The sequence below is a fragment of the Triplophysa rosa genome, linkage group LG10 (assembly GCF_024868665.1).
Source record: "Triplophysa rosa linkage group LG10, Trosa_1v2, whole genome shotgun sequence".
Classification (NCBI taxonomy): domain Eukaryota; kingdom Metazoa; phylum Chordata; class Actinopteri; order Cypriniformes; family Nemacheilidae; genus Triplophysa; species Triplophysa rosa.
Genome location: NC_079899.1, coordinates 9,801,256 through 9,826,745, shown reverse-complemented (window position 1 = coordinate 9,826,745; position 25,490 = coordinate 9,801,256). Strand labels below are relative to the sequence as shown.

Here is a 25,490-nt window from a genome sequence, read left to right as displayed (position 1 = left end):
CAGGTGCAGCCAGAGCCAGATTGATTAAAAGTTGCTATTTATTTGACTTTACGATTAAGAGTTTTTAGGAAGATCCCCTCTAGAGATCTCCAGCGTGTTGATTTTGGTCGAACCATAGAAGAGGGAAACACTCTTGACTAAAAAAGTCAGTAATAATACACAAATTACCAAACAACACAAATACGTTACATAACACAGCTCTGAATTAAAACAGCTGCTCTTCTCTGTTCCAAAATGTTTCTGCACTTAAAAATAAAACCCTTAGTACCATACCATAGCGATGTAAAATATATGAATTATGCTTATTTAGTTACTGTACCATGATAATAGCAGCGATGCTTTTTATTGCAGTTCTTACTAATATTATTGCATTGCATCCAAAAATAAAAAGCTGTCATCATTTACTCACCCTCGAGTGTTCCAAATCTGTCTAAATTTCTTTGTTCTAATGAACACAAAGAAAGATACTTGAAAGAATGTTAGCAATTTTCAGTTCTGGTTACCATAGTAGATTTTTTTTGTTCTGTTAAACACAAAATGAGATATTTTGGAGAATTTAGCAAAGCAAACAGTTCATGTGGTGCCTTAGACTACCATCTTAATTTTTCCTACTATGATAGTCAATGAGGTCCCAGAACTGACAACTGCTAACAATCTTCCAAATATCTTCTTTTGTGTACAATGCAACAATAAAATGTATAGTGGTTTGGCACAACTCGAGGGTGAGTAAACGATGACAGAATTTTCCTGTTTGGGTGAACTAGCCCTTTTATTTTGTAATGATCAACTCTGTGGCTTAGGTGCACAGAAATGTGTTACGGGTAGATTATTGGTCATTAGAGAATTCATTTGTACATGCAGTTATCCATGAATTGACTATGCTAGGAAAAATTACGGCACACAAAATTACACAATAATAAATCAAAGGTTCCCACTGTCTATCAAATTGTTTCCCTTCCGTGTGACAGAAAAGATAACGAATCGGCTTTGAGCGGTCGAAGATTTGTGTCTCGTTCCTTTGTGTGAAAGGAACCACTCGTGCCACTCAAAGGGTGAGATCTCTCAGCCGCCGTACCATGTCCGAATGGTACGGGTGAAAGGTCAGCCCATCCACCTCCAGTCCCAGGTTTGCCGTCTTGCCGCTGCGAATGCCATATTTCACCAAAATGCGAAGCACGTCTTCCTCCTATTTAAGAAAGAAACACTTCATTCATTCCTGTACGTGTAGCCTTTGCAGCTGGAGTTATTCAACTTAAGTAATGGCTTCAGCGGTAACGGTCGTTTATTTTAAGCGCCATGTGGGAATTTTAAAAAACAGGAAAATGTTATAAAAGCCTTAACAACACGACAGACACAGAAAATATTTAGGCCGGAATGTGAATATAGGGTTAAAGGGAACCGGTTCCAGACTTTGCGGCAGTGGTGATTATACCTCACGCTGGCAGACGTTCTGAAGTGGTTTGCAGTTCACCGCAAATATAAAAATGGCCAGCCTTAATGCTACCCTGTCCTTTATAGATTTAGTCTATCTCGGTCATCCTCGCTAGATTAAAGCGTAGCCCCTGCTCGCGGCCTCCGAGTTTCCTGTCAAGCACGCAGTCTGCATGCAGTCACTAGCATTGTGCTATAAATCAGAGGTGACAATCCCACGACAGTAATCGTAATCGTTGTGAGAAGTTTTTGAATAGTTTGCGGCCTCAGATGTGTAGTTGTAATCGAACAATCGCCGCACCATATTTGTCAATCTTGTTTGTTTCAATGAAAGTGCTTTTACCTTAGTTACAGTGGGCAGGCAGGCAGTCCATATACTCTGTTGCTCAGGTGTGGGTGGCAAACCGAGGCCCCTTTGAAGGTAACGACGGTGTATCGGACAGAGATTCAGAACATACAAAGCACAAGCGACAGCATAGCCACCCCAGTTGGACACTCCTGTAACAAGAGATGAACTGTGGGTTGTCAATTATATGGGATAATGTGGTAATAACCAAATGTTTATACACTACACATTACTCGTGAGATGCCTAATAAGGCAGATAGTGGTCAAAGTGTAAATGCATTAGGTTTTGAGTCTGCATTAGTTATCTTTCTGCAGAATGTCAATGTCTAAATCGGACATCAGTTTGAGCTGTGCAGAAGAGTCAACATTTATGCAGGCTTTCCAATAAAGACCAGTCACAGCTTTCATTGTTGCATGCAGTCAATGAGCGATTGTCCAAGCAAAAGGTTGTTTTAGTCTTAGGTTTCAAGAGCATGTAGCTTGAGTTTCATCCTCCACCTTTATGTTGGTTTCGTAGACGAGGCCCAAGGCTAGGTTCACATTGTAAGGCAAGCTTTGGTTGACATGACTGAATGCGCATTGACATATTGAGATAGATATCTTCCCTGATAGCACACATACATCTGGCTTACATCTATTTGATGTCTGCATTTACATCTGCAAGACATCTACAATACATAGTTTGCTCATCTGCAAAACGTCTCGGAGATGTCCGATAGACTGCACCGATAGAAATCTTCGTTATCTTTGTTTCCACTTTCCCACCTGCTTGGCATCCATAGTGTCATCTTCCCTACCAAACATACCCTTTATTCGCCTTTTATACAGTATGCTGAGGCGGTGACAGGTTCTCGTTATACAACTTCGACATCCCGTCTTAACATTGGGTGTTTCTCAAATGCAAGAACGCGTCTTTGGGAGGCTTCGTATTTCGGATGCCACATCGTCGAGCACCAACGGACATCTCTAAAAGAAGGATGTTTGGAAGGCAGCCTTCGTTCGACCCGTTTTGAAGGATACATGAAGTGTATCCTTCATGGCCTCGAAACACCCACAATCCTTTGCACACGTTCCCAAAAAACCCCGTGAGAAACGAGTCGGCACCATGCTCACAATTTAATGAAATTTAAAACATAAAACTGTTTTCTGAGATTATGACACTTGTTTCCTTTATTTTCTTTGTCACTACATTCTGCTAAACTGCCCCTGCTATAAACCACTGGGAGACAGCAAACGCTTGATATATGAATCACAAAGCAATACTGCACTAATGGAAAGTTGAAAACCTTTGGGTTGTGATACACTAGATTGTTTTCAACTTCTCTCTTTTAAGTTTTCATGCTGTGGGCGTGAACTGTTATTACGCTGTCATGGACACCTTCCTGTACTAGACGGTCTCATTCTTGTGCTTTAACGTCAAGGAGAAATCTAGCCTTCGAGCCTTAGAAAGACTGGTCTTGGAAAGATGCAGCCTTCCTAGAACGCGGCCTTGCGCATGCAACACCTTTACAAAACCGAGCTCCTTGTTAATCCCGGCCCACCCATAAATTGAACGCCACTTCACCGTTCGGCTCGGATCCACAACCCGCCAAGTCTGCGAGGAACGTGGGGGTGATTGCAAAAACCTTTACTCATTCGGTTCCTCTGTGGTGGAATGAACTGCCAGCCTCGAACCCAGCTGCAACATCCGTCACAAGCTCCGAAAACCAACTCAAAACATACATACCTGTTCCACGTTTATCTGACTAACCAATAACTGTCAAGCTCTGTGTTTTATGTCCATTAAACATTTGTGCCTTTCATGTTGTTCGTTCTCCCAGCTTTAATCCTCCTAGTAACATGGGCATGGCCTGGTAAACTACCAGTACTGGTTAGCGTGTTGACAATGTTAAATACTCTCCTGCCAAATGCATCTCTGAAATGAATACATGTAACACAGGGATGCACCTATATGTAAATTTTGTCCGATAACGTTAACTGACAATTTATTAACAACGGAAGCCCATAACAGATATACTGACCCATACACAGCATCGCGATATTAATATACATTTTTCTTAACCTGACACAAGGCAAAAAGTAGACAACTTCATTTATTTTCAAACATTGACAACAGAAAACAAGGTATCATTTAGTTCGTGTACTGAGCCTACTTTAAAAGTAAAAAAAATTACCTTGTGTAAACTTGATCATTTGTTTATTTACTAAACATTACACTAGACACCTTTTAGCAGGTAACAGAACAATTGTGCGTCTGTGGTTTTGCTGCAGTAACCGTGACTGAAACCCATGCAGGTGCACTTACCTGTCGTAATGGCAAAATCAGCAGCCACGTTGCATGCGATCAGACTCCCATTAGGCATGTGTGCCTTAACTGCTGCTTGAACTTTCCCCATACCAAGCTCATTACCGCCATCTCCGATCCCTGCACACACACACACACACACACACACACACACCCACGCACACACACGCACGCACGCACGCACGCACACACACACACACACACACACACACGCACGCACACGCACGCACGCACGCACACACACACACACACACACACACACACACACACGTAAAATTAATCCTGTTCCAAAGAGGTGACGGGTCTCATTAAACTGTGCTCGCTTTTAATTGGAAAGGAAGTTGGTGAATCAAGCATTGTGATCGTTAAAAGAGATTAGCAGAGTCGCTCCGTCAGAGGAGGATCTAGAGACAATGCTAGTATGAACAAACACAATTGCCACATCTGATATTGTAGATAGATAGTGCCTCATTTTTAGACTACAGAGCCCTGGCATATCTTTTCCTTTAGTACCTTTAATAGTGATTCCTGCAATAGACAGTAGGGCTCTCAGAAAAGTGAAGTGTGCTTTTATTATAGTAAGTGCAGTGACTATGTTTTTGACAAATTTTAGAAAGGACTGTGCTTTAAGTCTGTTTTTTTACCTGTAGTAGTGATGCCTGGAATAACACTTGCAGTGGTAAAGAGATCATCTATGGGGTCTACTAAATGCTTGATGTTTATCCCCCGCATGTTGTAATAGTTCCCGTCTGCAGCCCGGCCGCTGCGCTCTATTGCCACCAAGTGATCGAACCTTTGAGGTGCGCATAAAACACAATATATTATAAACTGAACAATTTAAAACTGCACAAGCGTCTGTGGAATAGTACGCTACCGTAATACTTCTCTGTAGTATATATGAACATCTACGGGATATCCATAGAATACCCAGATTATCATTTACAATAGAGCACACTGCCTTGGGTTCTGTATCCCATAATGCAATGCGCCTTTTTTTGCTGTGCCTCAAATTTGTAGTACAAGTAAAACTTTCATATCTGCAAACTATACCTTAAACAAAGCCCTGTTTACACCTGATATTAAAATGTTTTTGTCGATGCAACGTGGACTAAATACATGGTTAAATGGTCCAAAACATTTAGCTATAGGCTACTGCATTTACTGGGTATATGTGACCCTGGACAACAAAACCAGTCTTTGAAATTGAGATTTATACATCATATGAAAGCTAAATAAATAAGCTTTCCATTGATATATGGTTTGTTGGGATAGGACAATATTTGGCAGAGATATACAGTAACTATGCAAAAAAGAAAATATTGAGAAATTGCCTTTGAAATTGTTAATCAGAAGTGCTGTAGCAGGCCGTTGCTAAGAAACAGCTTTGTTTCAACTCTCTCTATTGGCTTACCGCTGTAATGACGTTGTGGATAGTAGAAGAACCAGGAAGCTTAAATTCTAAGCCTTACATAGATACAAAAATGGCCAGAAACCTTTGAGAATTACCCACTCAAGTTTGGTAAGCACTTTTGCTGCATCCACTCACAAAAAATGTTGTGATATACTGTATTTATGATAGGAAATGTACTAAATATCGTCATGCAACGTGATCTTTAAGTAATATCCCAATGATTTTTGGCATAAAAGATCATTTTGACCCATACAATGTTTTGTTGGATTTTGCCACAAATATTCCTGTGCTACTTAAGACTGGTTATGTGGTCCAGGGTCACATATGTTAATGTGATTGAAAACACCCCAAACAAATCTCAATACCAGCTGTAACGGCGTCTATGACTTTGATAGGATATTACATTACATCTAGAGAGCAGCAGTAGGTTCAGGGGATGGAAAATGTGACTGTGGCAGAGTGTGAAACAGCATTACACCTGGGCTTTGTGGGGTCTCCATCACGACACAGAAAGTGCAGTGCTGATTCAGGTCCTTTGCTCTGGAAGCTTATTACTGGCACTGCAGTCTTTATCACACCTGTTAGTCAAACCCACACATATACACAGAACAGAAACAGAATTCTGATCAGATGTGACAAACTTGCTGCCTGTTATATAAGCAAAATTCTGTGCTTCCAAATGCCAGACAGCACATATATAATTTGCTTTTTTTTCATTTTTATTCAATGCAACAGTCAAGAGCTATTGGCAAAAATCACACAAGTCAAACCCTAACGTTGCCTGTGTGACCTCTAGGCCACAGCTGCATATTTGATGTTTAATATGCAGCTACTGTACGTGCATTATGTTGGACAAATGATACACAGTACAGCCTGACAAAAACAGAAACCAAACCATAAAAATGTCTCGTTTGTCGAGTTTACAGCTGGTAGGACAAATACTGCAATTGAGTAACCGAAAACATTACTTGACAAAAACTTCAAAAAAGTAGCCCAAAATTCATTCTTCTATAGCCATTTGATTAAACAATTTTACTTTTGGGATAAACTATTCCTTCAACTTAAATCAAAAGGATAGAAAATGGTTAGGACATTTTGGAACCCAACACAGTAAAAACAGAAATTCAACTACATCTGCAGTAAAAACAGAAAGAACACATACGGTATGTCTGAGAAGGGAACCAGAGAAAATCTCAAATAATCAACAAACATTAGTAACTATAAAAAAAGAGAAATGAGCACCTTTCTCCACAGCGTCCCTTATAATGTGCCGATTCATCGCTAAAGCCCGCTCATCTGCTACGATGACCACCTCTTTGCCCAGAGCTTGGAGCATTGCTGCCATAGCGATGGCACCGGGTGGGCCGTCTGTCTCCTCGGGGGGGTTGTGCATGTAGTGCGTGGGGAGACCAGTAGTGATGAGTACAGATGAAGAGTGTGACAGTGAGAGACAGGCCTTTAGGAGTTCATCCTGCACAAACAGCGCCCGGATACCCCTCGCACCTGTTCACACACCCGAGAGTTACGCATCTGACACAGGTTATTATTAGACAGACATGTGCAGTCTGATCGTTCAGTGGAATTTAATAACTCAAGTCATAATGGGCTGTTTGTGAAGAAAGGCTCGACTTCCAAATTATATCAATTTAATCAAATTCAAGCATTAAAAGCAAATTCAAGCATGAAAAGCGGTTTTGTTCATGTCGTGTGCGGCAGCGACGATGCACAAAATAATCAGGGTCATCTCAATCATTATGAATGTTGTATGAAGTTTTGACAGAAACGTTCTGGAAATACACAGGTCATACATAAAATTCTGTGGACGTTAATAAATGATGATAAAATGTTAATCAATAGGGCGCAGGCATATACAGAAAGATTTTATTCTTATCACATGTAGCTTTGTACACTGCTATGAACAATAAAATTCTGATCAAAATCATTCTAGATACCAGCAGAGGGCTCACTCAACTTATATTTTACAGCTTGTCAATTAAAAAGATTATAAGATTTGTATACGCACCCCTCAAAATCCCCCACAGAGACCCACCACATAACAAATCCCAATTTAACCCCTGATGTACTGGTCAAAAAATACCAATAAAACCAATACAAAGTGTTGCTTAAAGGGTCTATATAGAGTTTTTTGCCTTACCAATAGACAAATTCCTGCCTTTTGAATGAGAACAAACACACAAACGGTCGCTGTCGAGATGAAAGCTATATTTACACTGCATTTTTGGACAACTTTGACAAGCTCTTTGCACACATTTACCAGAAAGTATTTAAAAGTAATGATTTATGAAAAACAATAAAAATGGCGATTTTTAGTCCAACATCAACAAAAAGGTTGAAAGGATACTTCACCCAAAAATGAAAATTCTATTATCATTTACTCACCTTCTAGTTGTTCCAAATCTGTATAAAATTCTTTGTTCTGATGAACACAGAAAGAGATATTTGGAAGAATGCTTATAACCAAACAGATTTTGCCCCCCATGAACTGCTATAGTAGGAAAAAATACAATGGTAGTCAAAAGTGCCCCCAGAACGGTTTGCTGTCCTACATTCTTCAAAATGTCGTCTTTTGTGTTCAACAGAACAAAAAAAATGATAAAGTATTTTTTCCTACCATGGGAGTCAATGGGGGGGACAATATCTGTCTGGTTATAAGCATTCTTCCAAATATATTTCTCTGTGTTCATCAGAACAAATAAATGTATACAGATTTGGAACAACTCGAAGGTGAGTGAATGATGACAGAATTTTCATTTTTGAAAATGAAGTATCCATTTAATGTACAGTAATGATGTCATTTCTTGCCATAGAAAACAATGTTGTGAGAAGAGCTTGCTTAAATCTCTAAATGGTCATCTTTAGCAAAACTGTGCTGTGTCATACCTGGGTCTTCAACCACAAGCTCCTCAATTGCTTGAATTTGTTGAACCGCCCTCTTGCTAGCCATGCTGTAATGCTGAGGATTCTGGGATATGCAGAATGTCAAAGGACACTCTGCTGGCTCGAGAGCAACGGGAGAAACAGTTTCTGCCTTTTGATCGGTGAGGAACATGCAGCCGGGTGAATGAGTGAACGCAAGAGATGACTCTGCAACATCAAAAACTAAAGGTCAACAGAATTCACTTACAGTACACAATTGATGTGTAAGAAACGTGTCTGATCTGTGTACGTTGCAGAACATTATGAAACAAAACCTGAAATGCGCTGAAAGAGATATGAAAGGCTTGCAAAATGTGCTGTGTTGAACACTAGAATGTTATGGGTGGTTACAAGGACCAGCGTCAGATATAAATTGCGTGTCTACTAAAAATTCCAGATCCAAAAATTCCAAATGCAAAGTTTAAAATACTAAAAAGCACCAAGCATGAATATTACATTACGCTTCACATTCACACTTTCCCATTTGCCGAGGAGGTTTTCCTGCCCCAAACACAAGACACTGGGTAAGGCTTATACCCAGTTTAATTTAAACACTATTTTGGTATGGTATGATAGTCAAAATTGCATAACCTGACACAGGGACTATGAAATTCTTGATGTGTCATAGACAAAAATCAATGTCTGATGACTAAAGCTTCATCAAGAAGGCGAAGCCAGCGACTGACTTCCACAAATAAGAACGTAAACAATATCTACCAAAGTGTGTTTTAGTGCTGGCATCATTAAAATGATGAACTCACTAGGTTGCAAAGCGCCTCTACGTCCACCAACATTTATCTTTTATCACTCTGTTGTGGTAGTCCATTAAGGTAAGGAAACCTCATAAAAGCAGTATTGTTGCCATGTTCTCTTTCATTTTGTCGAGACATAAATCAGTAAGAAATTCTGCGACAGAACCTGTCGTGGACGATACGGGAAAAAATAAACATGCTAGTCTCTCTGTCGTGACGTCATGAAGCGTCACAGATTTGGTTGTTGGGCTGAATTTGTATAATCTGAACCAGGTTAACAAGTCAGGCCGGTCAAAAAAACATCAGAAAATTTGTTCACTCATGTGGTTCAAACCTGTACATGACTCCTTATGCTGTGGAACACGAAAGAAGATATTTTGAGAAATGTCTTAGTGATTTTGTGTCCATGCTGTGGAAGTCGATGCCAAAGTGTTGTTTGGTAACCAACGTTCTTTAAAATATCTTTTGCGTTCAGCAGAAGAAAGAAATTCATACAGATCAGCAATGGCATACGAGTGAGTAAATAATGAAATAAGTTTCAATTGTGGGTGAACTATCCTTTATAGTGTCTTAAAACCTTACTGCAGCTCTGAACAGCCTCAACACCAGTGACCCCACAGGCCCAGAAAACTGGCACGTCACCGGGACACACCTCCACAGGGTCTCCATAATCAGGCTGTGACAGGTCATGGATGCCCACCAGTTCTGTAAAGGAAAATCAATAGTAAAAACACATACATTGGGTACCACTATTAGGGAGTCTTTGAAAAAGCACACACTAGGGTCACCAATATGCACAGGTCCACCATGTGCCAGAGGGATCGCGTGTGTGCATTGAGTAGCGGTTTCCAGCTTGTGCTGAGGTACAGGTCTCATACTCACCACCATTGGACAATAAAACCGACCTGCTTTATTACATGGCACTGTGGTCTGAAAAACAAAAAGAAACAATCTGTGTTGGCAGACGCAAACACTCCAACCTTGTTAATTTATTTTTCACAGTTTCACACTACGGTTAAATCCCTGCCTGGGAGTTCAACTAACCTTGTACATGCTGACATTTTTACCCTGTTCCACATTTCTCACTGGAACCCCGGCAGCCTTCAGGGCTTTCTCGAAGCCGAAACTGCAGCCGAGGTAGAATGTGACCATGTCCTGAAGTTGAGGGGTGTAGGATGATAAACTAGGAACCTTCTTCACCAGCACACCGTTCTCAAACACACAGTACTCTGGACAGTCGTCTCTAAAGGAAGGCAAGACAGCTTCCTTTAAAATCTTTATGTTTGGGGTCCCTAACCGCTTGCCTGAAGCTATTGCTAAGCAGTAGTAATATTGGAAATAATATTTCGTGCACCGATCGATTCACTTCATAAACCCTCAATATGTCATCAGGAGCTGAGGGAATAACAGGTTTGTTGTCTGTATCTGGTTTTTAACTCTTGTGAAAACTTTTTATGAATCACCAAAGACCACCGTTTAAAACCATGTTTACTTTCCTACTGAAGAAACCGTGTCACCTAGGCTACATCTTGGATGGACTGAGGGTGCATAAACTAACAGCAAATTCAACTAAATAAACGCTTCAAGTATGTTTGTAATTAAAACCAAGTTAGTTATTATTAAAAGAATCATGAGAGTCCCCAAACAGAACAATTCCATTTACATTTATTTTTATAGACCACTTGAGAAGAAGTAAACAACGCTAATCCAGAAGAACTCACCGTTTTAGTTTTTTAACACGTAATAAGCAGAATGCAAAGAACATAACCACATAACATTTTTAAAGAATCTCTTTAAAATTGAATTATAAGATTTAAAAAATGAAACCGGACGTGCGACTGGAGTGCTGGACTAATGTTAGTGTACGAAGTAGTCGCAGCTTTTCACAATTTTGCATTGTTGAAAATCAGCTTCAAACAAAACACATTTTGATAAATAACCTGAAATACAAAAAATTTGACCTGTTCAGAACATGCATGGGGTTAACTCCGAATGTGTCCTGACTGAGCGAAGCTGAAATATAACAAGCGAGTAAATGGCAGGTGAGAATGGCATAATAATAATTAATTCACACGACAAAACAAAGATAAACTTTTTATAAGTTAAGATTAACTTTGAATTGTTTAATGTTTACCAGGCAGTGACTAAACAATTTACAAATGAGCAACCCTCGAACAAGTCATGGGTAGACAAAAATAACTATTATGAGGTAACGTTAACAATAAAATGTGAACCGAGTTTCGAGAGCAAAGCATGTAATTGACTCGCTAATTGACTCGTGTCAATAAAGGCAAATGTTCTCGTCATTGCGCATGTCTTTAATTTGTCAAGAGGAGCAGGTTAAATCACCAGTTTGTTGTTTGGTAATCCACATTTCCAACATGTTTAGGTCAGTCCGGAATGATCAAACAGAATATAACAAATTTAACCAAAACAGTACCCTCGCTGCAGCTCACATTAATGGACTCGGCGTGCTTTGCATTAGTGACGTTTCATTTTGAACGAATCTTTTAAGTGAACGAAATGCAATGACTCATATTTCTCGTTCACTGAAATCTCTCCCTCGAGCACAGAGCGTCTTGGCTTAAAAGAGTGTCTAAAGCACGAGCCAATGGCGTTCGAGAGTGAGCTTTGACAAAGCATATGATTGGTTGAATGTACTGAACGAATACGCCCTTCACTGAACTAGCCTGTGTTTGAGTCTGAACGAGACCCGCTGATTCTCGTTCATGAACGAGCTGTTACTTCTGCCTCGTAAACGAAATGAAATATGAGGTCTCTTGTTCAACAAGTACAGACACGGACACAATGTAAAGATCATTACGAAAATAATTCAATAATGCAAGTTCATGGTTAAATGTAACAAAGACAAATTAACATTATCATTTTTATTGCATGGAAAATGTCAAGCCCTGTTTACTCAGTTATTGTACTACAAGCACAGGTGTTTTGTGTGCATTTTGTATCATTTATTGTTCTTTCAAATAAAAACGACTTCATTACGTTTAATTCATGTCATGCACTTCTCTAAAAACTGTAAAACAAAAAAGTATTGGTTAGCTCTCATTCGCGTCACGTCAGCAAATAGCATTCCAGTTCCGGCTGTGAAGGGACGTGTAATTGGTTAGATCTTCCACTGAACGAATACGCCCACACTGACCAAATCGCTGTTGAGTCTGAACGAGAGAGAGAGAGAGAGAGAGAGAGAGATCTCGTTCGTGAACGAATTGAACGAGAGTGTACAGTACACTGTAGGTCGGTCATTTAGCATGTGAGTCTCGTTCAGCAATCAGCAGAAAGCGGATGCAAAGCGCAGTTACAGGTAGGCTACTTTGCACGCTTGTTTATTTAAAATACATAAACTTTACGTTTAACATAATCCCAGATTTATGAATGTATAAATAACCAAACAATTAACTTTTTAATTATGCAGAAAAACCTTGTGCGTTGGTCATCTGAACCACTTATTTAGACTTATTTTATTTATTTAATGAGTAGATCAGAGACACACATTTTAATAAAGCCTGTAATCAGTTTATACATCCATTAATAAGTACGTTGACATAACACAACTCTTTTTCGCCACCTGCTGGCGTATTATAGAAATGGTCACTGAACGAATCAGTGAACGAATCTGAACGAATCATTTTGGTGAACGAACTGAAAAAGAACGAATCACTCAAATGAATCATAATTCCCATCACTAATTTGCATCGCTCAGTAATCAGAAACACCTGTACTTTATCCCCACTTATTTAATTGTACTGCCACCCAGAGGTAGGGTGACCACCCGTCCCGCTTTGCGTTGTACCGCACAGCATATTCACCCCCCCTGATAGCGCACATACATCTGGTTTACGTCTATTTGACGTCTGCATTTACATCTGCAAGACATCTACAATACATTGTTTGCTCATCTGCAATACGTCTCGGAGATGTCTGCTGTCAGACGTCATATAGACATCTAGAAGATGTCTGTAAGATGTTTATGATTTAGAATGGATGTACAACAGCTCTTTCTAAGATGTTTAGCAGATGTTTTTAAGCAGCAGATCTCCAGATCTTTAGCAGACGTATTACAGACGTTCAGACGTCTCCGAGACGTATTGCAGATGAGCAAACTACGTATTGCAGATGTCTTGCAGATGTAAATGCAGACGTCAAATAGACGTAAACCAGATGGATTGTGCTATCTGGGCCTTGTCCGTTTGTTTTATTATTCTTTTAGTTTTCTCTTTTTGAGAAGATCTTCAAAGTGTACAACATGACGACTCCACGTCTGAGCTGTACTCAAAATTTAAAGAGACAGTACACCTTAAATTAAAATCGCCATTAAAATGGTTTTATGTTATATAACATTTCATCTATGCCTTAATTATGTTGTAGTTGGAATGGACTAAACAACACATTATTTGTTAAATGGTGGAAAAATATATAAAAGTGTTTCATTACGTTATTACATCCCAGTTTCACGCTATCTTTCAGTGGTGTCCCACATTGTCCCACACAAACGGATTACCTGTCCCACATTTGGTTTGTTGGGTGGTGGTCACACTACCCAGAGGCCAAATACGTATGTGGCTCCTAAAATAAAACCTTTGAGCACAATAGTGACTCCAGTGTTGTTACCTTATGTCAGATCCGGTGGCCAAGGGAGGGCAGCTCCATTCTCCACATTGGCTCCTGTACAGTAGCGGCAGGGGGCTGTTGTTAGCTCCACAAAAAGCCTCAAAGTCATCAGCGAGACTCTTATGTAAGATCACCACATTAGCCTGTTGATATCCTATCAGCAAAGACATTATTTAAGCAAAAATGTCTCCAAACAAAAAAACACAAGTCTCCTAAGAGAGTACACACATCATTGACTACAGTAGGTTATTCGTCTTAGAATGATGTGTCTAAAAAAAGAGCATTAGTAGGTGATGATTCACAGTGTCAAAGTAGTACAAGTAAACACAAAAATCTTCATCTGCGTCTATTACCAAAGTGATCATTCATTTATCAATACAAGTGCTATTGAGGTTGTTGTGTCAGCATAATGTGTTTGGCCAACACAAATAGAGAGTAACATTAAGGTAAACAACAGAATTTAACAAAAATAGCATATGGCATTAAAATACAATAAGTTTTAATACCTGCTGCAATTCCAGAGGTGTTTCTAATGCCCCCCTTCTGCTGTCTAATAACTGTGCGCAGAGCGCGCGGGGACAAACTCTCTGACTGCCACATTATTATCTGCGCTGTAGCCCATGTCTGCCAGACATAAAGCCTGACTGGTTAATGTTTAAACAGTTAACTGCTGTAAACGTTAATGCATGACAGAGCTTAGTGACTGTAACAAAGCCCTTTGTAAATCATACCTGGCTTCGTGATTCCTCGGACGATGCATTTCAATCCTGTTGTTAACCTGACAGCACGACTGAGCAACCTCATAACTGCAGATTTCAACAGCGCTGCAGAAAGCACAAAGATATGGACATGATGCGCAGGGTTCACACGGTCAAAATCTTCATGTCATCTTCAAGCTTCCTCGCGATTCAATTCGATATTGCGTATTCCCTTCATTTTAAGTGTACTAGGCATAATATAAATATTAATGATGGTGTTGTTTTTTGCGTGATATTAATCGAACTTTAATCACTTTCTCGAAAATGGTTTAGATTTACCTGCTTTTTAGGGAAGGAGTCGTCAGTTTCTTTTAAACTTAGTCGTTTCTTGAGACTCCGGAGATAAGTGTGTAAAGGTCGACTAAAAAACTATGTAGGCTAAATAAATATGTTAATAATATATACAACACATGAATTGTATATATTAGAATTATACATTAATAGTCGCATCTATCATTGTCCAAAAACCAAACAAGTTAAACTTCAAGACACTGTTTGACATCTTGTCAACTTAGTTACGCATTCACCAGCGCTTTAAGCGTTACGTCATCGGCTCGCCCCTTCCGGCCAGAAACTGGTGGTATGGATCGTGTGTATGGAGGACTAAACCTGCAAAAATTATAAATAAATGAATGTATAAATAAATAAATATATAAACGAATAAATGTAATAATATGAAAATAAATACAGGAATGAATGGTTTGATAAAACAAAATAATTCGTTTTAGCTATTATTGATCTTAGCTTTAACTTTTCTTTTCATTTTTTAAATTGATTTATTATTTTTTTGGTGAGTTTGCCAGTCATAAGTGGTTACTATTGACATAACTATTAACACTTTGCTAGGGTCCTGGCCATTTTAGTGGTCACTATTGACATCTCTATTACTTTTGCTCGGGTGTTGGTCATTAGTGGTAGCTGTTGTTGACATCACTATTACCGTTGCTCAGGTAATAGTTATTAACAAAAACATGACTATGTCGCTTATACCTAGGGATTAAAGAAAACTTTAACTGCACATATCCAGGCCCACGCTGTTTGTGCTTCTGCTGTGATCACATGAAGGATGAATGACACTTTAAAGTATACAGAGGTGTGTTGTTATTGATGCTGTAAGATTCTGCATTTCATCTCATTTTTGTGATCTATGCACAGGTCACCATCGTTGGATACACACTTGGAATTCCAGATGTAATAATGGGTATAACTTTCTTGGCCGCTGGCACCAGCGTTCCCGACTGCATAGCTAGTCTCATTGTCGCACGTCAAGGTAAAGCTCTCATTTTCTGATTCCCTCCTTGCCTAACTTCTCTGATCTTTTATCCATTTTAAGCTGCCACGGTTGTGTGTTTAGGCCTGGGGGACATGGCTGTCTCGAACACGATTGGCAGTAATGTGTTTGATATTCTGGTTGGACTCGGCGTTCCCTGGGGCATCCAGACGATGGCTGTCAACTATGGATCTGTGGTATCTGTCTTTTTCTCACCCCCACACATAATACGCACACACACATACACACAAGGTAGTAAAATTACTTTTGTTTTTTTGTCCTTAGGTTCAAATCAACAGTAAAGGATTGGTTTACTCTGTTGTCCTTCTGCTGGGCTCAGTGGCTTTAACTGTGAGTAAACAATTTACCTCACAAAAATAATACATGGTGAAAGTACAACCCCTTTCTAATAGATAGTTACTTCTAACTTAAGTTAGGCTAAGCCTAATGCAATGTGATAAAATGCTTTTGAACTCTGTAGCAACAGTAGTCAGGCCCTTTTTCACAAAGCAAGGTCTAAGGGAAATTCTGTGCAAAGGTCAACCTTACCATGAAAAGTTTTTACCCAAGGTTTTCACCATTCTGATACTGTAGGTCAGACGTCAATATTTCGTGGTTTAAATACCCATGTGAGATGTCCCTTAAAGTTTTTAAAGCTTTTTTATTTTAAAGCATGATTTTCCGTAGTCAAGTAAGTGCCACTTTTACATTTGTCACATCCATACCGGTCCATATTCCTCATAAATGGACACATGAAAAGATTAAATGTAACTGTTTTAATGTTCTGTGAAGAGCCATCCTTTCTACATTTGTTGGGTGTTATTTCTTCTGGTTTGTACATTTTAGTAGTGGTCGACCGATTCATCGTTTTTGCCGATTAATCTGCAAGGATAACGATAATTTGAACTATCGGCTATTGGCAATAATCCCCTCCGATGGTTTTTCCTGGTTGCGTTTGATCTAGAAGCAGTAGGGAAAGCTCTACTGTGATACGCAGGTGGAGAGTTACGTGTATAGTGTAAAACAGCGACCTCTAGAGGTGGGAAAAAATGGACAGCCTGTTTGTTTTGGAGCTATACAGTTTATTTATTATTATTAGTTTTTTATTGGTTTGGAGACGCGAGACCACAGTCTGCACGGAGCAGAATACATCAGATGGGGGTTTAAAAGTTTCACAATGACAAGGTAGAGCCAGTTGCAGTAAACATGATGTTAAAAAGTAATTAACTTATTAACTATATGCTGCATTTAATGGGGAACAGCAGTATTTTTGCCGACAGGGCTGAGAGCGCGCTTACATTAGTAGCCTAGTAACGTTAGCTTAAGAAGTTATAGCATGGTGATAAAAATACACGCAGAAATGTTTAAATTTTATTATTGTAACTATGGATAGGCGTTTGTGAGTATTGTGTGTGTGTGTGCGTGCGTGCGATCCGCCTCCGAAATAGAAAACAGATGACAGAGACAGCACGAACGGCTAATGTTAATGACATTCGTTTTAATGTAAACAAACACGCACGTGAACACAACAGTATATATTGTAAAATATTACAATGGATCCGTCATTCTGCTAGTTTGGAGCCAATAATGTTTTAAATTGTTACAATTTTAGAAATTACCTACTTATAATTTTGTTTAAATCATACACTGGAGTTTAATATTTATTAATGTGGTTATATTTATGTTTTATTCTCACCTTCAGGTTTTGGGCATCCACGTGAACAGATGGAGGTTGGACTTTAAGCTGGGCATCTACGTACTCGTGCTGTATGCCGTCTTTCTCTGCTTTTCCATCTTGATTGAATACAACGTCTTCACGTTCGTCAATCTCCCCATGTGTCAAGATGAACTGTAGACCAGAAGGTTTTCGCAGGCTTGGAACCAAAATACCTCCGGGTTGGACCCACACCCACTAAACATCACCCCAAATCACCAGTGATTCTGCTGTTTCCTGTAAATGCAGTTCCTCAAACAGGTTAATCTAGTTACTGTTAAATAAAACCCTCTGTCTTCTGCTGCATGTCCTCACCACTGTGGTTCAGATGGAGGGAACTCTTTGGCTCTGGTTTAAAACTCTCTCCTTCATTTCCAGGAAATGAAATTCTCCTTGGCAGCTCTCTTTATAACTGGATAATCTACTTTTTTGGGACAATCAAGATGCAGGCCTGAAGTCTTTACTGGATTATTCAGTGCAGGGGATTCGAATTTACTGCACACTTACTGTACACGCATCACGAATCGCACATACGCCAATGACAAATAAATGCTGCTCATTCCCATATGCATTAGCGATTTCCTGTACATTCTCTATTTTCTGTCTTCCCTTGAGACAGTATGAACATTAAACATTATGCACTTTCTGTACGGCATAAAGCATCATCAAATTTATTTATGAAACTAAAAAAAGTGTGGAAATATAAAAGTACGCCCTTAATGTGTCGCCATTGACTGACATTATATGACTGCCCTTGGGCATGAAGATTTCATCAGCTTGTTAGACGCAAGAAACCTTCCGCGCTAAAAACAAGAGGCTGTTACAGCATGGATTTTATATTCTGTATAGATCACGCAGTGGGGAGGACAAGATGTTATGGAATTCTGATGAGCTTGACGAAATATCCTGCTGAGAGCTACTGGCAAGTGGCCATCGGCGAGGTCATCGAGGGGACCACTTCTAACACTCTGGAACAGAAGCTCTCGAATTTGGACATGTTTTGGTTTTCCCTTAATCATTCTAACCAATGAATCGAACCAATCACGAAAGCACACATCAAAAGCTGCTCCGCACCTCTCGTTCAGCCCAGAGCGGACAATCCTCAGGAGAGCTCTCTGCTCCTTTTGCGGTGTGGAAGATGAGACCGACAGCTGTGGCTGCTTTAATATTTCACACACAAACATACGGACAACATCACAAACAGGGATCCTGGATTTTGCAGACGTGCAGCGAGTCGGCGCGTTTGTTGTTTATATGTAAATATGACATCAGTGATCCTGTTTGAACCAGTGCTTCCTTACAGAGGACGGGAGGGGGTGTACCTATGTATGTGACCGAAGTGGTCACTTTTTCTTTATTTACAATGCACCCGAACCTCCCTGTCTGGATCTTTCTTACTGTTTGCGTGTAATGCATGATTTGACACAAAGAAGCCATTTTTGCGGCAGGGCGTAAGCTTTGTGAGCTCGATGTAAAAGTCCCTATAAGGGTGAATCTCATGAAAACGTGTTCAGGTCCCAGTTCAGCCCTAAATCACGAGGACAAATTGTGAAACTGTGCTTTGCATTAGAAAATTGCGTTTTCAATGGATTTTGATTTGGTTCATGTGGCATTATTTTTATGATAATAATAGCACTCAATTATCTTAGTTACTGCATCTGGTTTTGTTATAATTTTTTGTAATTTGCGTCATTTAAAAGATCAGATTTTCAGATTGATTTAATACAGTAAAATATTACAACACATTGTATAGGGTTACTACCAATAGGGTTAAAGTCCTCAAATTTCTATATTTTTATTTTAGCTCGAAGCGTGACCTGGACACGTTTTTGACACTTCCCATGAGATTCACCCATACAGTAGCTCAATGGCAGCTATCGAACCTCCATTTACTCAGCTGTGTGCGCGCTCAGGAGATCTCAACTTGAGCATGGGGGACAGGGGAAGGGTCTTTGTGTTTTGTCAGTCGTAGAAACTGTCTTTGTTAAGTGCTAAGAGGTGCCGTCGCTGTTGTCTGTGCAGAAAGGCAGGTGTTGGAGTATTTGATGTACACAGTATATATGATATATGCAATCTCAGTTGGTGAGGAGACGGAATACTGGGAATTATATTTTCATAGATGAGCCATGTTTGTGAAAGCTGCTGAAATCGTCCACCGCTGTTACATGTGCATGCATACTCATTTAATCTCACATCACATAGTTGCCATTGAATGTCGACTTAAGTTTTGTGGTTACGTGCTGTGTGGAATGACGGTGATGTCGTGATGTTTTCGTTTCTGTGGTGTTAATAAGTGGTGACCTGTAAGATTAGCTAATATGGAAACGCTGTACGGATGCTTTCGTAGGTGCACTGAAATCTTGTTCTTAGGCCTGGGTGTATAGTTAAAAGAGAGAGGCTGGGTTTTCTTCCCATCTTTGATGATTTGGTGCCAGTAAATTTGTTTTTCTGTTTGATGTGTTTTTCCATCGTTTTGAGGCGAGACATCTCTTTTGACCAGTGCAATAGACAGGAAATGTGTGCATTTAAGAGATTTGTTTGAATTTACACTGAAGGCATTTGTCAGCTCTATATCCTTAAAGGGATACTTCACCCAGAAATGAAAATTCTGTCATCATTTACTCACCTTCGAGCTGTTCCAAATCTGTATACAGTTCTTTGTTCTGATGAACACAGAGAAAGATATTTGGAAGAATGCTTGTAACCAAACAGATCTTGCCTCCCATTGACTCCCATAGTAGGAAAAATTACGTTTTTGTTCTGTTGAACACAAAAGAAGACATTTTGAAGAATGTAGGACAGCAAACAGTTCTGGGGCACTTTTGACTACCATTGTATTTTTTCCTGCTTTGGTAGTCAATGGGAGGCAAAATCTGTCTGGTTATAAGCATTCTTCCAAATATCTTTCTCTGGTTTCATCAGAACAAAGAAATGTATACAGATTTGGAACAACTCGAAGGTTAGTAAAGGATGACAGAATTTTCATTTTTGGGTGAAGTATCCCTTTAACTTTGTTGCAAATGATTTGTGCCATGCTTGATGCTATCATTATATTTAAACTGAGATGAGTATTTTTGGACATTATTTGTATTTTATAAACCTACTGCCTTCGGAAGTGGTTTGATTGTCATTGAGTCACTTCAGAGGTGACATCCTTCCTTGTTGTCAGTCGAATAGCACTCTCACATCAGTAGTATTGTATGCACAGAAATTCAAATGACTGGTGTCTCTCGCGCATGCATATGCACACAAGAATATCAGGCAAGATCTTTATGTATTAAACACACATGCACAGATACATGCGCAACTGCTTCATGAGCGACCTGTTGCACTGTGAGTGGAAAAGCATATAGGATGTCTACTTCCAAGGGTACAGATTTAATGACTTCAACATATGACGTCGGTGTGTAACTTGAATGTATTGTCTTGCAAGCAATGGATGTATCCAACCAATGCATTTTACTGTAAAGCAATAATCTAAAAATAATATGAAACGTATATGAATCATACGAAAATTGTATGGATAAAACGATTAAATTATACAGTTTATAAATGTTTCTTGCGTCTCTGTCTTGTATTTTGGTCCTTGAATGAGTGTGTAGCGCACCCACGTGTTTCCTGTGGGTAGTGCAGTTTGAGCCATTTTGTGTTTATACCGTCAGCGTCCTCACGCAATGGAAAATGGAATAGCTGCTGACCTTCTGCAGTCACGACATTTAATCGACACAAAGTCGTTTCAGAAATACTCAAGTCATCGTCGCTTGCCTGCTTAATCTGAACCTCTAAATAGGTTAGTACGTATTTAAGCGCATTGATTATGGTGGTGGTGATTATTTTACAGAGAACAATAACGAAAGTGTCAATCCGGTTCGTATAAAGCAGTTGTATGCTATGCTACAGTATGCTTTGCAAAGCAGTCCTCCGAGCTTCTAGAGACGGAGACGAAATTTTGCTTTGCGGGATGGCTACAATAGTATCCGGCTACAGATCCGCAGCCACTCATTATAGAACACACGTATGGAGGACTAAACCTGCAAAAATTATAAATAAATGAATGTATAAATAAATAAATATATAAACGAATAAATGTAATAATATGAAAATAAATACAGGAATGAATGGTTTGATAAAACAAAATAATTCGTTTTAGCTATTATTGATCTTAGCTTTAACTTTTCTTTTCATTTTTTAAATTGATTTATTATTTTTTGTGTCCATTTTTAATTATTTTTAATTATTATTATTATTTATTTTTAGATTATTTTATTTATCATTTCCTTTTATTTTTACATTTATTTATTTATACGTTTATTTATTTTTATATTTATTTATTATCGCATGTATTTATTTCCACTTTTATTTATTTATTCTTGTATTTATTCTTACTTTTCTGTGTCTTGTATGATAATTAGATGGGTTGGTCTTGCCTACTATTGGTTCAGCGTAGATTGAAGCGTTTGATCGATTACTCTTGACTTGTTTTGGACTAACGTCACGTCACTCACTGATCGTTTGCTTCGTGTATAACGTTTATGGCGTGCGCACAATTAGCTAGAGAGTTACAGCATTTAGCCAATGAAGTCGATAACCATGCATCAAATGACTATGTGTCATTCAGATTAGATGCATTTATTGAGGATTTATTACAGATTGACGGAGAGATAAATGACAAAGTTCTTCAAAATCTGTGCGAGTCAGGGGGTGCTAAGGTGGTGACCAAGTTCCGGTTACAGGTCCTCTGCCAAAGAGGTGCATGAACGACCTCAGCAGATTCGTCGATTCTGAAAGCACAAGACGACTTGATATTAAGATGTCTAATAAACACAGACTTTCTTGTTACATGATTTTGACATTCTTGTTAAGATTGCAAATTATTGGTATGATCGCCCGTAACGGCTGAAGCGAGGTGAAAAAATAAATAAAGCGATTTGACACGGGATTCGTACCCATACAATAAAGCGAGGCAGCGTGTCACTACGGTAACAATCACACTAAGCTATTTCGCAATGCTAGCTGCTGCGGATCTTTGCAATAATATCAAGATGTCACACAACAATATGCAGCTGGATGAATCAAGGGAATATGCCCGTTTTAACTTGTGACCTCTGTGTTATTTATCTCTTATGGAATGTAGTTTACGAGTACCGTTTAGTAACCACGTCTTTTTAGAAGGAATGGTTTCCATTTGATGGCCCCTGTAGTGAAAGAACGATGCTCATTACTACCGTGTTAACTTGTGACTTAAGTTCACTATGTCTCAATTCATTTACATTATGTTACATCATGTTACATTAAATCTTTACGCTTTTTCTAACCGAAAGGCTGCTTATAACTATCACTTTGACAAAGCGTTAGCTTGCGACTTCGGTTTACAAGCTCATCTGTGTAGTTAAACCTTATTACATTTTGTGCTTTATGATTTTCACCAGTTGAACTGTAACGCCACCATAGCACCCTCTGACTCGCACAGACTTTGAATGTGCTGCAAAGAGGCTAACAACCGAGGGAGAACTTTGTCATTTATCTCGCCGTCAATCTGTAATAAATCATCAATAAATGCATCTAATCTGAATGACACATAGTCATTTGATGCATGGTTATCGACTTCATTGGCTAAATGCTGTAACTCTCTAGCTAATTGTGCGCCCGCCATAGTTACTTAACGTTATACACGAAGCAAACGATCAGTGAGTGACGTGACGTTAGTCCAAAACAAGTCAAGAGTAATCGATCAAACGCTTCAATCTACGCTGAACCAATAGTAGGCAAGACCAACCCATCTAATTATCATACAAGACACAGAAAAGTAAGAATAAATACAAGAATAAATAAATAAAAGTGGAAATAAATACATGCGATAATAAATAAATATAAAAATAAATAAACGTATAAATAAATAAATGTAAAAATAAAAGGAAAGGATAAATAAAATAATCTAAAAATAAAAAATAATAATAATTAAAAATAATTAAAAATGGACACNTAAGTACTAGAAGCAAAGCGTTTTATGGGCAATATGTTTAAAATGTCAATTTTGTCGTTAGTTCTCCCTTCTCCTAAATGGCCTTTTAGTTCACAGGAAAACACCCATAAACACCTATCGCCTGCTCATTGTTCTTTTGAATTGTTGTAAGGCTCTTGACAAAAAAACCGACAAGAGTCAACACAAAACAACACCGGAGAACATTTAAAAAAAACCTTTATTTGAACATTCATCGAACCACATCTGAGATTAATTGCAGTAAATATAAATTATGAAAAGAAAAAACACAACAGCAAGGACCCAGTTTTGCTTGAAAATAAACGCCAAAAAAAGTGAAATGTGTTCGATTTGATTTAGTATCGTTTAGTAACATCCAGGTTAGCTACACAGCAAAAACATTGCCACATGGCCACGAGAAAGCGTTTTTATAAAAGCACATGCAAAACAATAAGCATTTTAGCCTATTATGTGAATAACATAAACAGTTGTACATCTAAACGGGGCATATGAGCATTCGCCTTTATTACCTTAACGAAATAATTCACCAAACAGGGAAGAGCAGACAGGACACTCCTTTGCAGTCGCTCGCGCTCAGTTCAAAAGGCCACGCCCACCGCGGAACGAACTATGAATATTCACAATAACCCCGCCCACTGCAACAGTTTTTCACGGAAACTGAATATTACACAACACCGGCCAGAAACTGGTGGTATGGATCGTGTGTTCTATAATGAGTGGCTGCGGATCTGTAGCCGGATACTATTGTAGCCATCCCGCAAAGCAAAATTTCGTCTCCGTCTAGAAGCTCGGAGGACTGCTTTGCAAAGCATACTGTAGCATAACATACAACTGCTTTATACGAACCGGATTGACACTTTCGTTATTGTTCTCTGTAAAATAATCACCACCACCATAATCAATGCGCTTAAATACGTACTAACCTATTTAGAGGTTCAGATTAAGCAGGCAAGCGACGATGACTTGAGTATTTCTGAAACGACTTTGTGTCGATTAAATGTCGTGACTGCAGAAGGTCAGCAGCTATTCCATTTTCCATTGCGTGAGGACGCTGACGGTATAAACACAAAATGGCTCAAACTGCACTACCCACAGGAAACACGTGGGTGCGCTACACACTCATTCAAGGACCAAAATACAAGACAGAGACGCAAGAAACATTTATAAACTGTATAATTTAATCGTTTTATCCATACAATTTTCGTATGATTCATATACGTTTCATATTATTTTTAGATTATTGCTTTACAGTAAAATGCATTGGTTGGATACATCCATTGCTTGCAAGACAATACATTCAAGTTACACACCGACGTCATATGTTGAAGTCATTAAATCTGTACCCTTGGAAGTAGACATCCTATATGCTTTTCCACTCACAGTGCAACAGGTCGCTCATGAAGCAGTTGCGCATGTATCTGTGCATGTGTGTTTAATACATAAAGATCTTGCCTGATATTCTTGTGTGCATATGCATGCGCGAGAGACACCAGTCATTTGAATTTCTGTGCATACAATACTACTGATGTGAGAGTGCTATTCGACTGACAACAAGGAAGGATGTCACCTCTGAAGTGACTCAATGACAATCAAACCACTTCCGAAGGCAGTAGGTTTATAAAATACAAATAATGTCCAAAAATACTCATCTCAGTTTAAATATAATGATAGCATCAAGCATGGCACAAATCATTTGCAACAAAGTTAAAGGGATACTTCACCCAAAAATGAAAATTCTGTCATCCTTTACTAACCTTCGAGTTGTTCCAAATCTGTATACATTTCTTTGTTCTGATGAAACCAGAGAAAGATATTTGGAAGAATGCTTATAACCAGACAGATTTTGCCTCCCATTGACTACCAAAGCAGGAAAAAATACAATGGTAGTCAAAAGTGCCCCAGAACTGTTTGCTGTCCTACATTCTTCAAAATGTCT

General features: G+C 38.9%; 2 protein-coding genes across 4 annotated transcripts; one reads left to right on the top strand and one right to left on the bottom strand.

Annotated features, from left to right (window-relative positions):
- Positions 1–20: 20 nt before the first annotated feature.
- On the bottom strand, positions 21–24,639 carry dglucy (D-glutamate cyclase). 3 transcript variants are annotated; one of them, XM_057344723.1, is made up of 13 exons: positions 14,849–15,101; positions 14,543–14,635; positions 13,812–13,965; positions 10,227–10,425; positions 9,962–10,112; positions 9,765–9,887; positions 8,395–8,598; positions 6,736–6,996; positions 5,972–6,071; positions 4,727–4,875; positions 4,083–4,202; positions 1,775–1,929; positions 21–1,186 (listed from the first exon to the last, which is right to left on the bottom strand). In XM_057344723.1, exons 2-13 carry the CDS (start codon positions 14,613–14,615, stop codon positions 1,046–1,048), a joined length of 1,830 nt encoding a protein of 609 aa, XP_057200706.1. In that variant the 5' UTR covers positions 14,616–14,635; positions 14,849–15,101; the 3' UTR covers positions 21–1,045. The 3 variants fall into 3 exon arrangements, with proteins under 3 accessions (XP_057200706.1, XP_057200704.1, XP_057200705.1); XM_057344721.1 differs by lacking the exon at positions 14,849–15,101 and adding an exon at positions 14,318–14,435 and having other exon boundaries at positions 14,543–14,639; XM_057344722.1 differs by lacking the exon at positions 14,849–15,101 and adding an exon at positions 24,478–24,639 and having other exon boundaries at positions 22–1,186.
- Positions 15,706–20,187, top strand: LOC130560727 (sodium/potassium/calcium exchanger 4-like). Its single transcript, XM_057344725.1, has 4 exons — positions 15,706–15,839; positions 15,924–16,036; positions 16,125–16,190; positions 17,542–20,187. The coding sequence occupies exons 1-4, from the start codon at positions 15,767–15,769 to the stop codon at positions 17,692–17,694; spliced, it is 405 nt and encodes a 134-aa protein (XP_057200708.1). The 5' UTR covers positions 15,706–15,766; the 3' UTR covers positions 17,695–20,187.
- Positions 24,640–25,490: the final 851 nt, after the last annotated feature.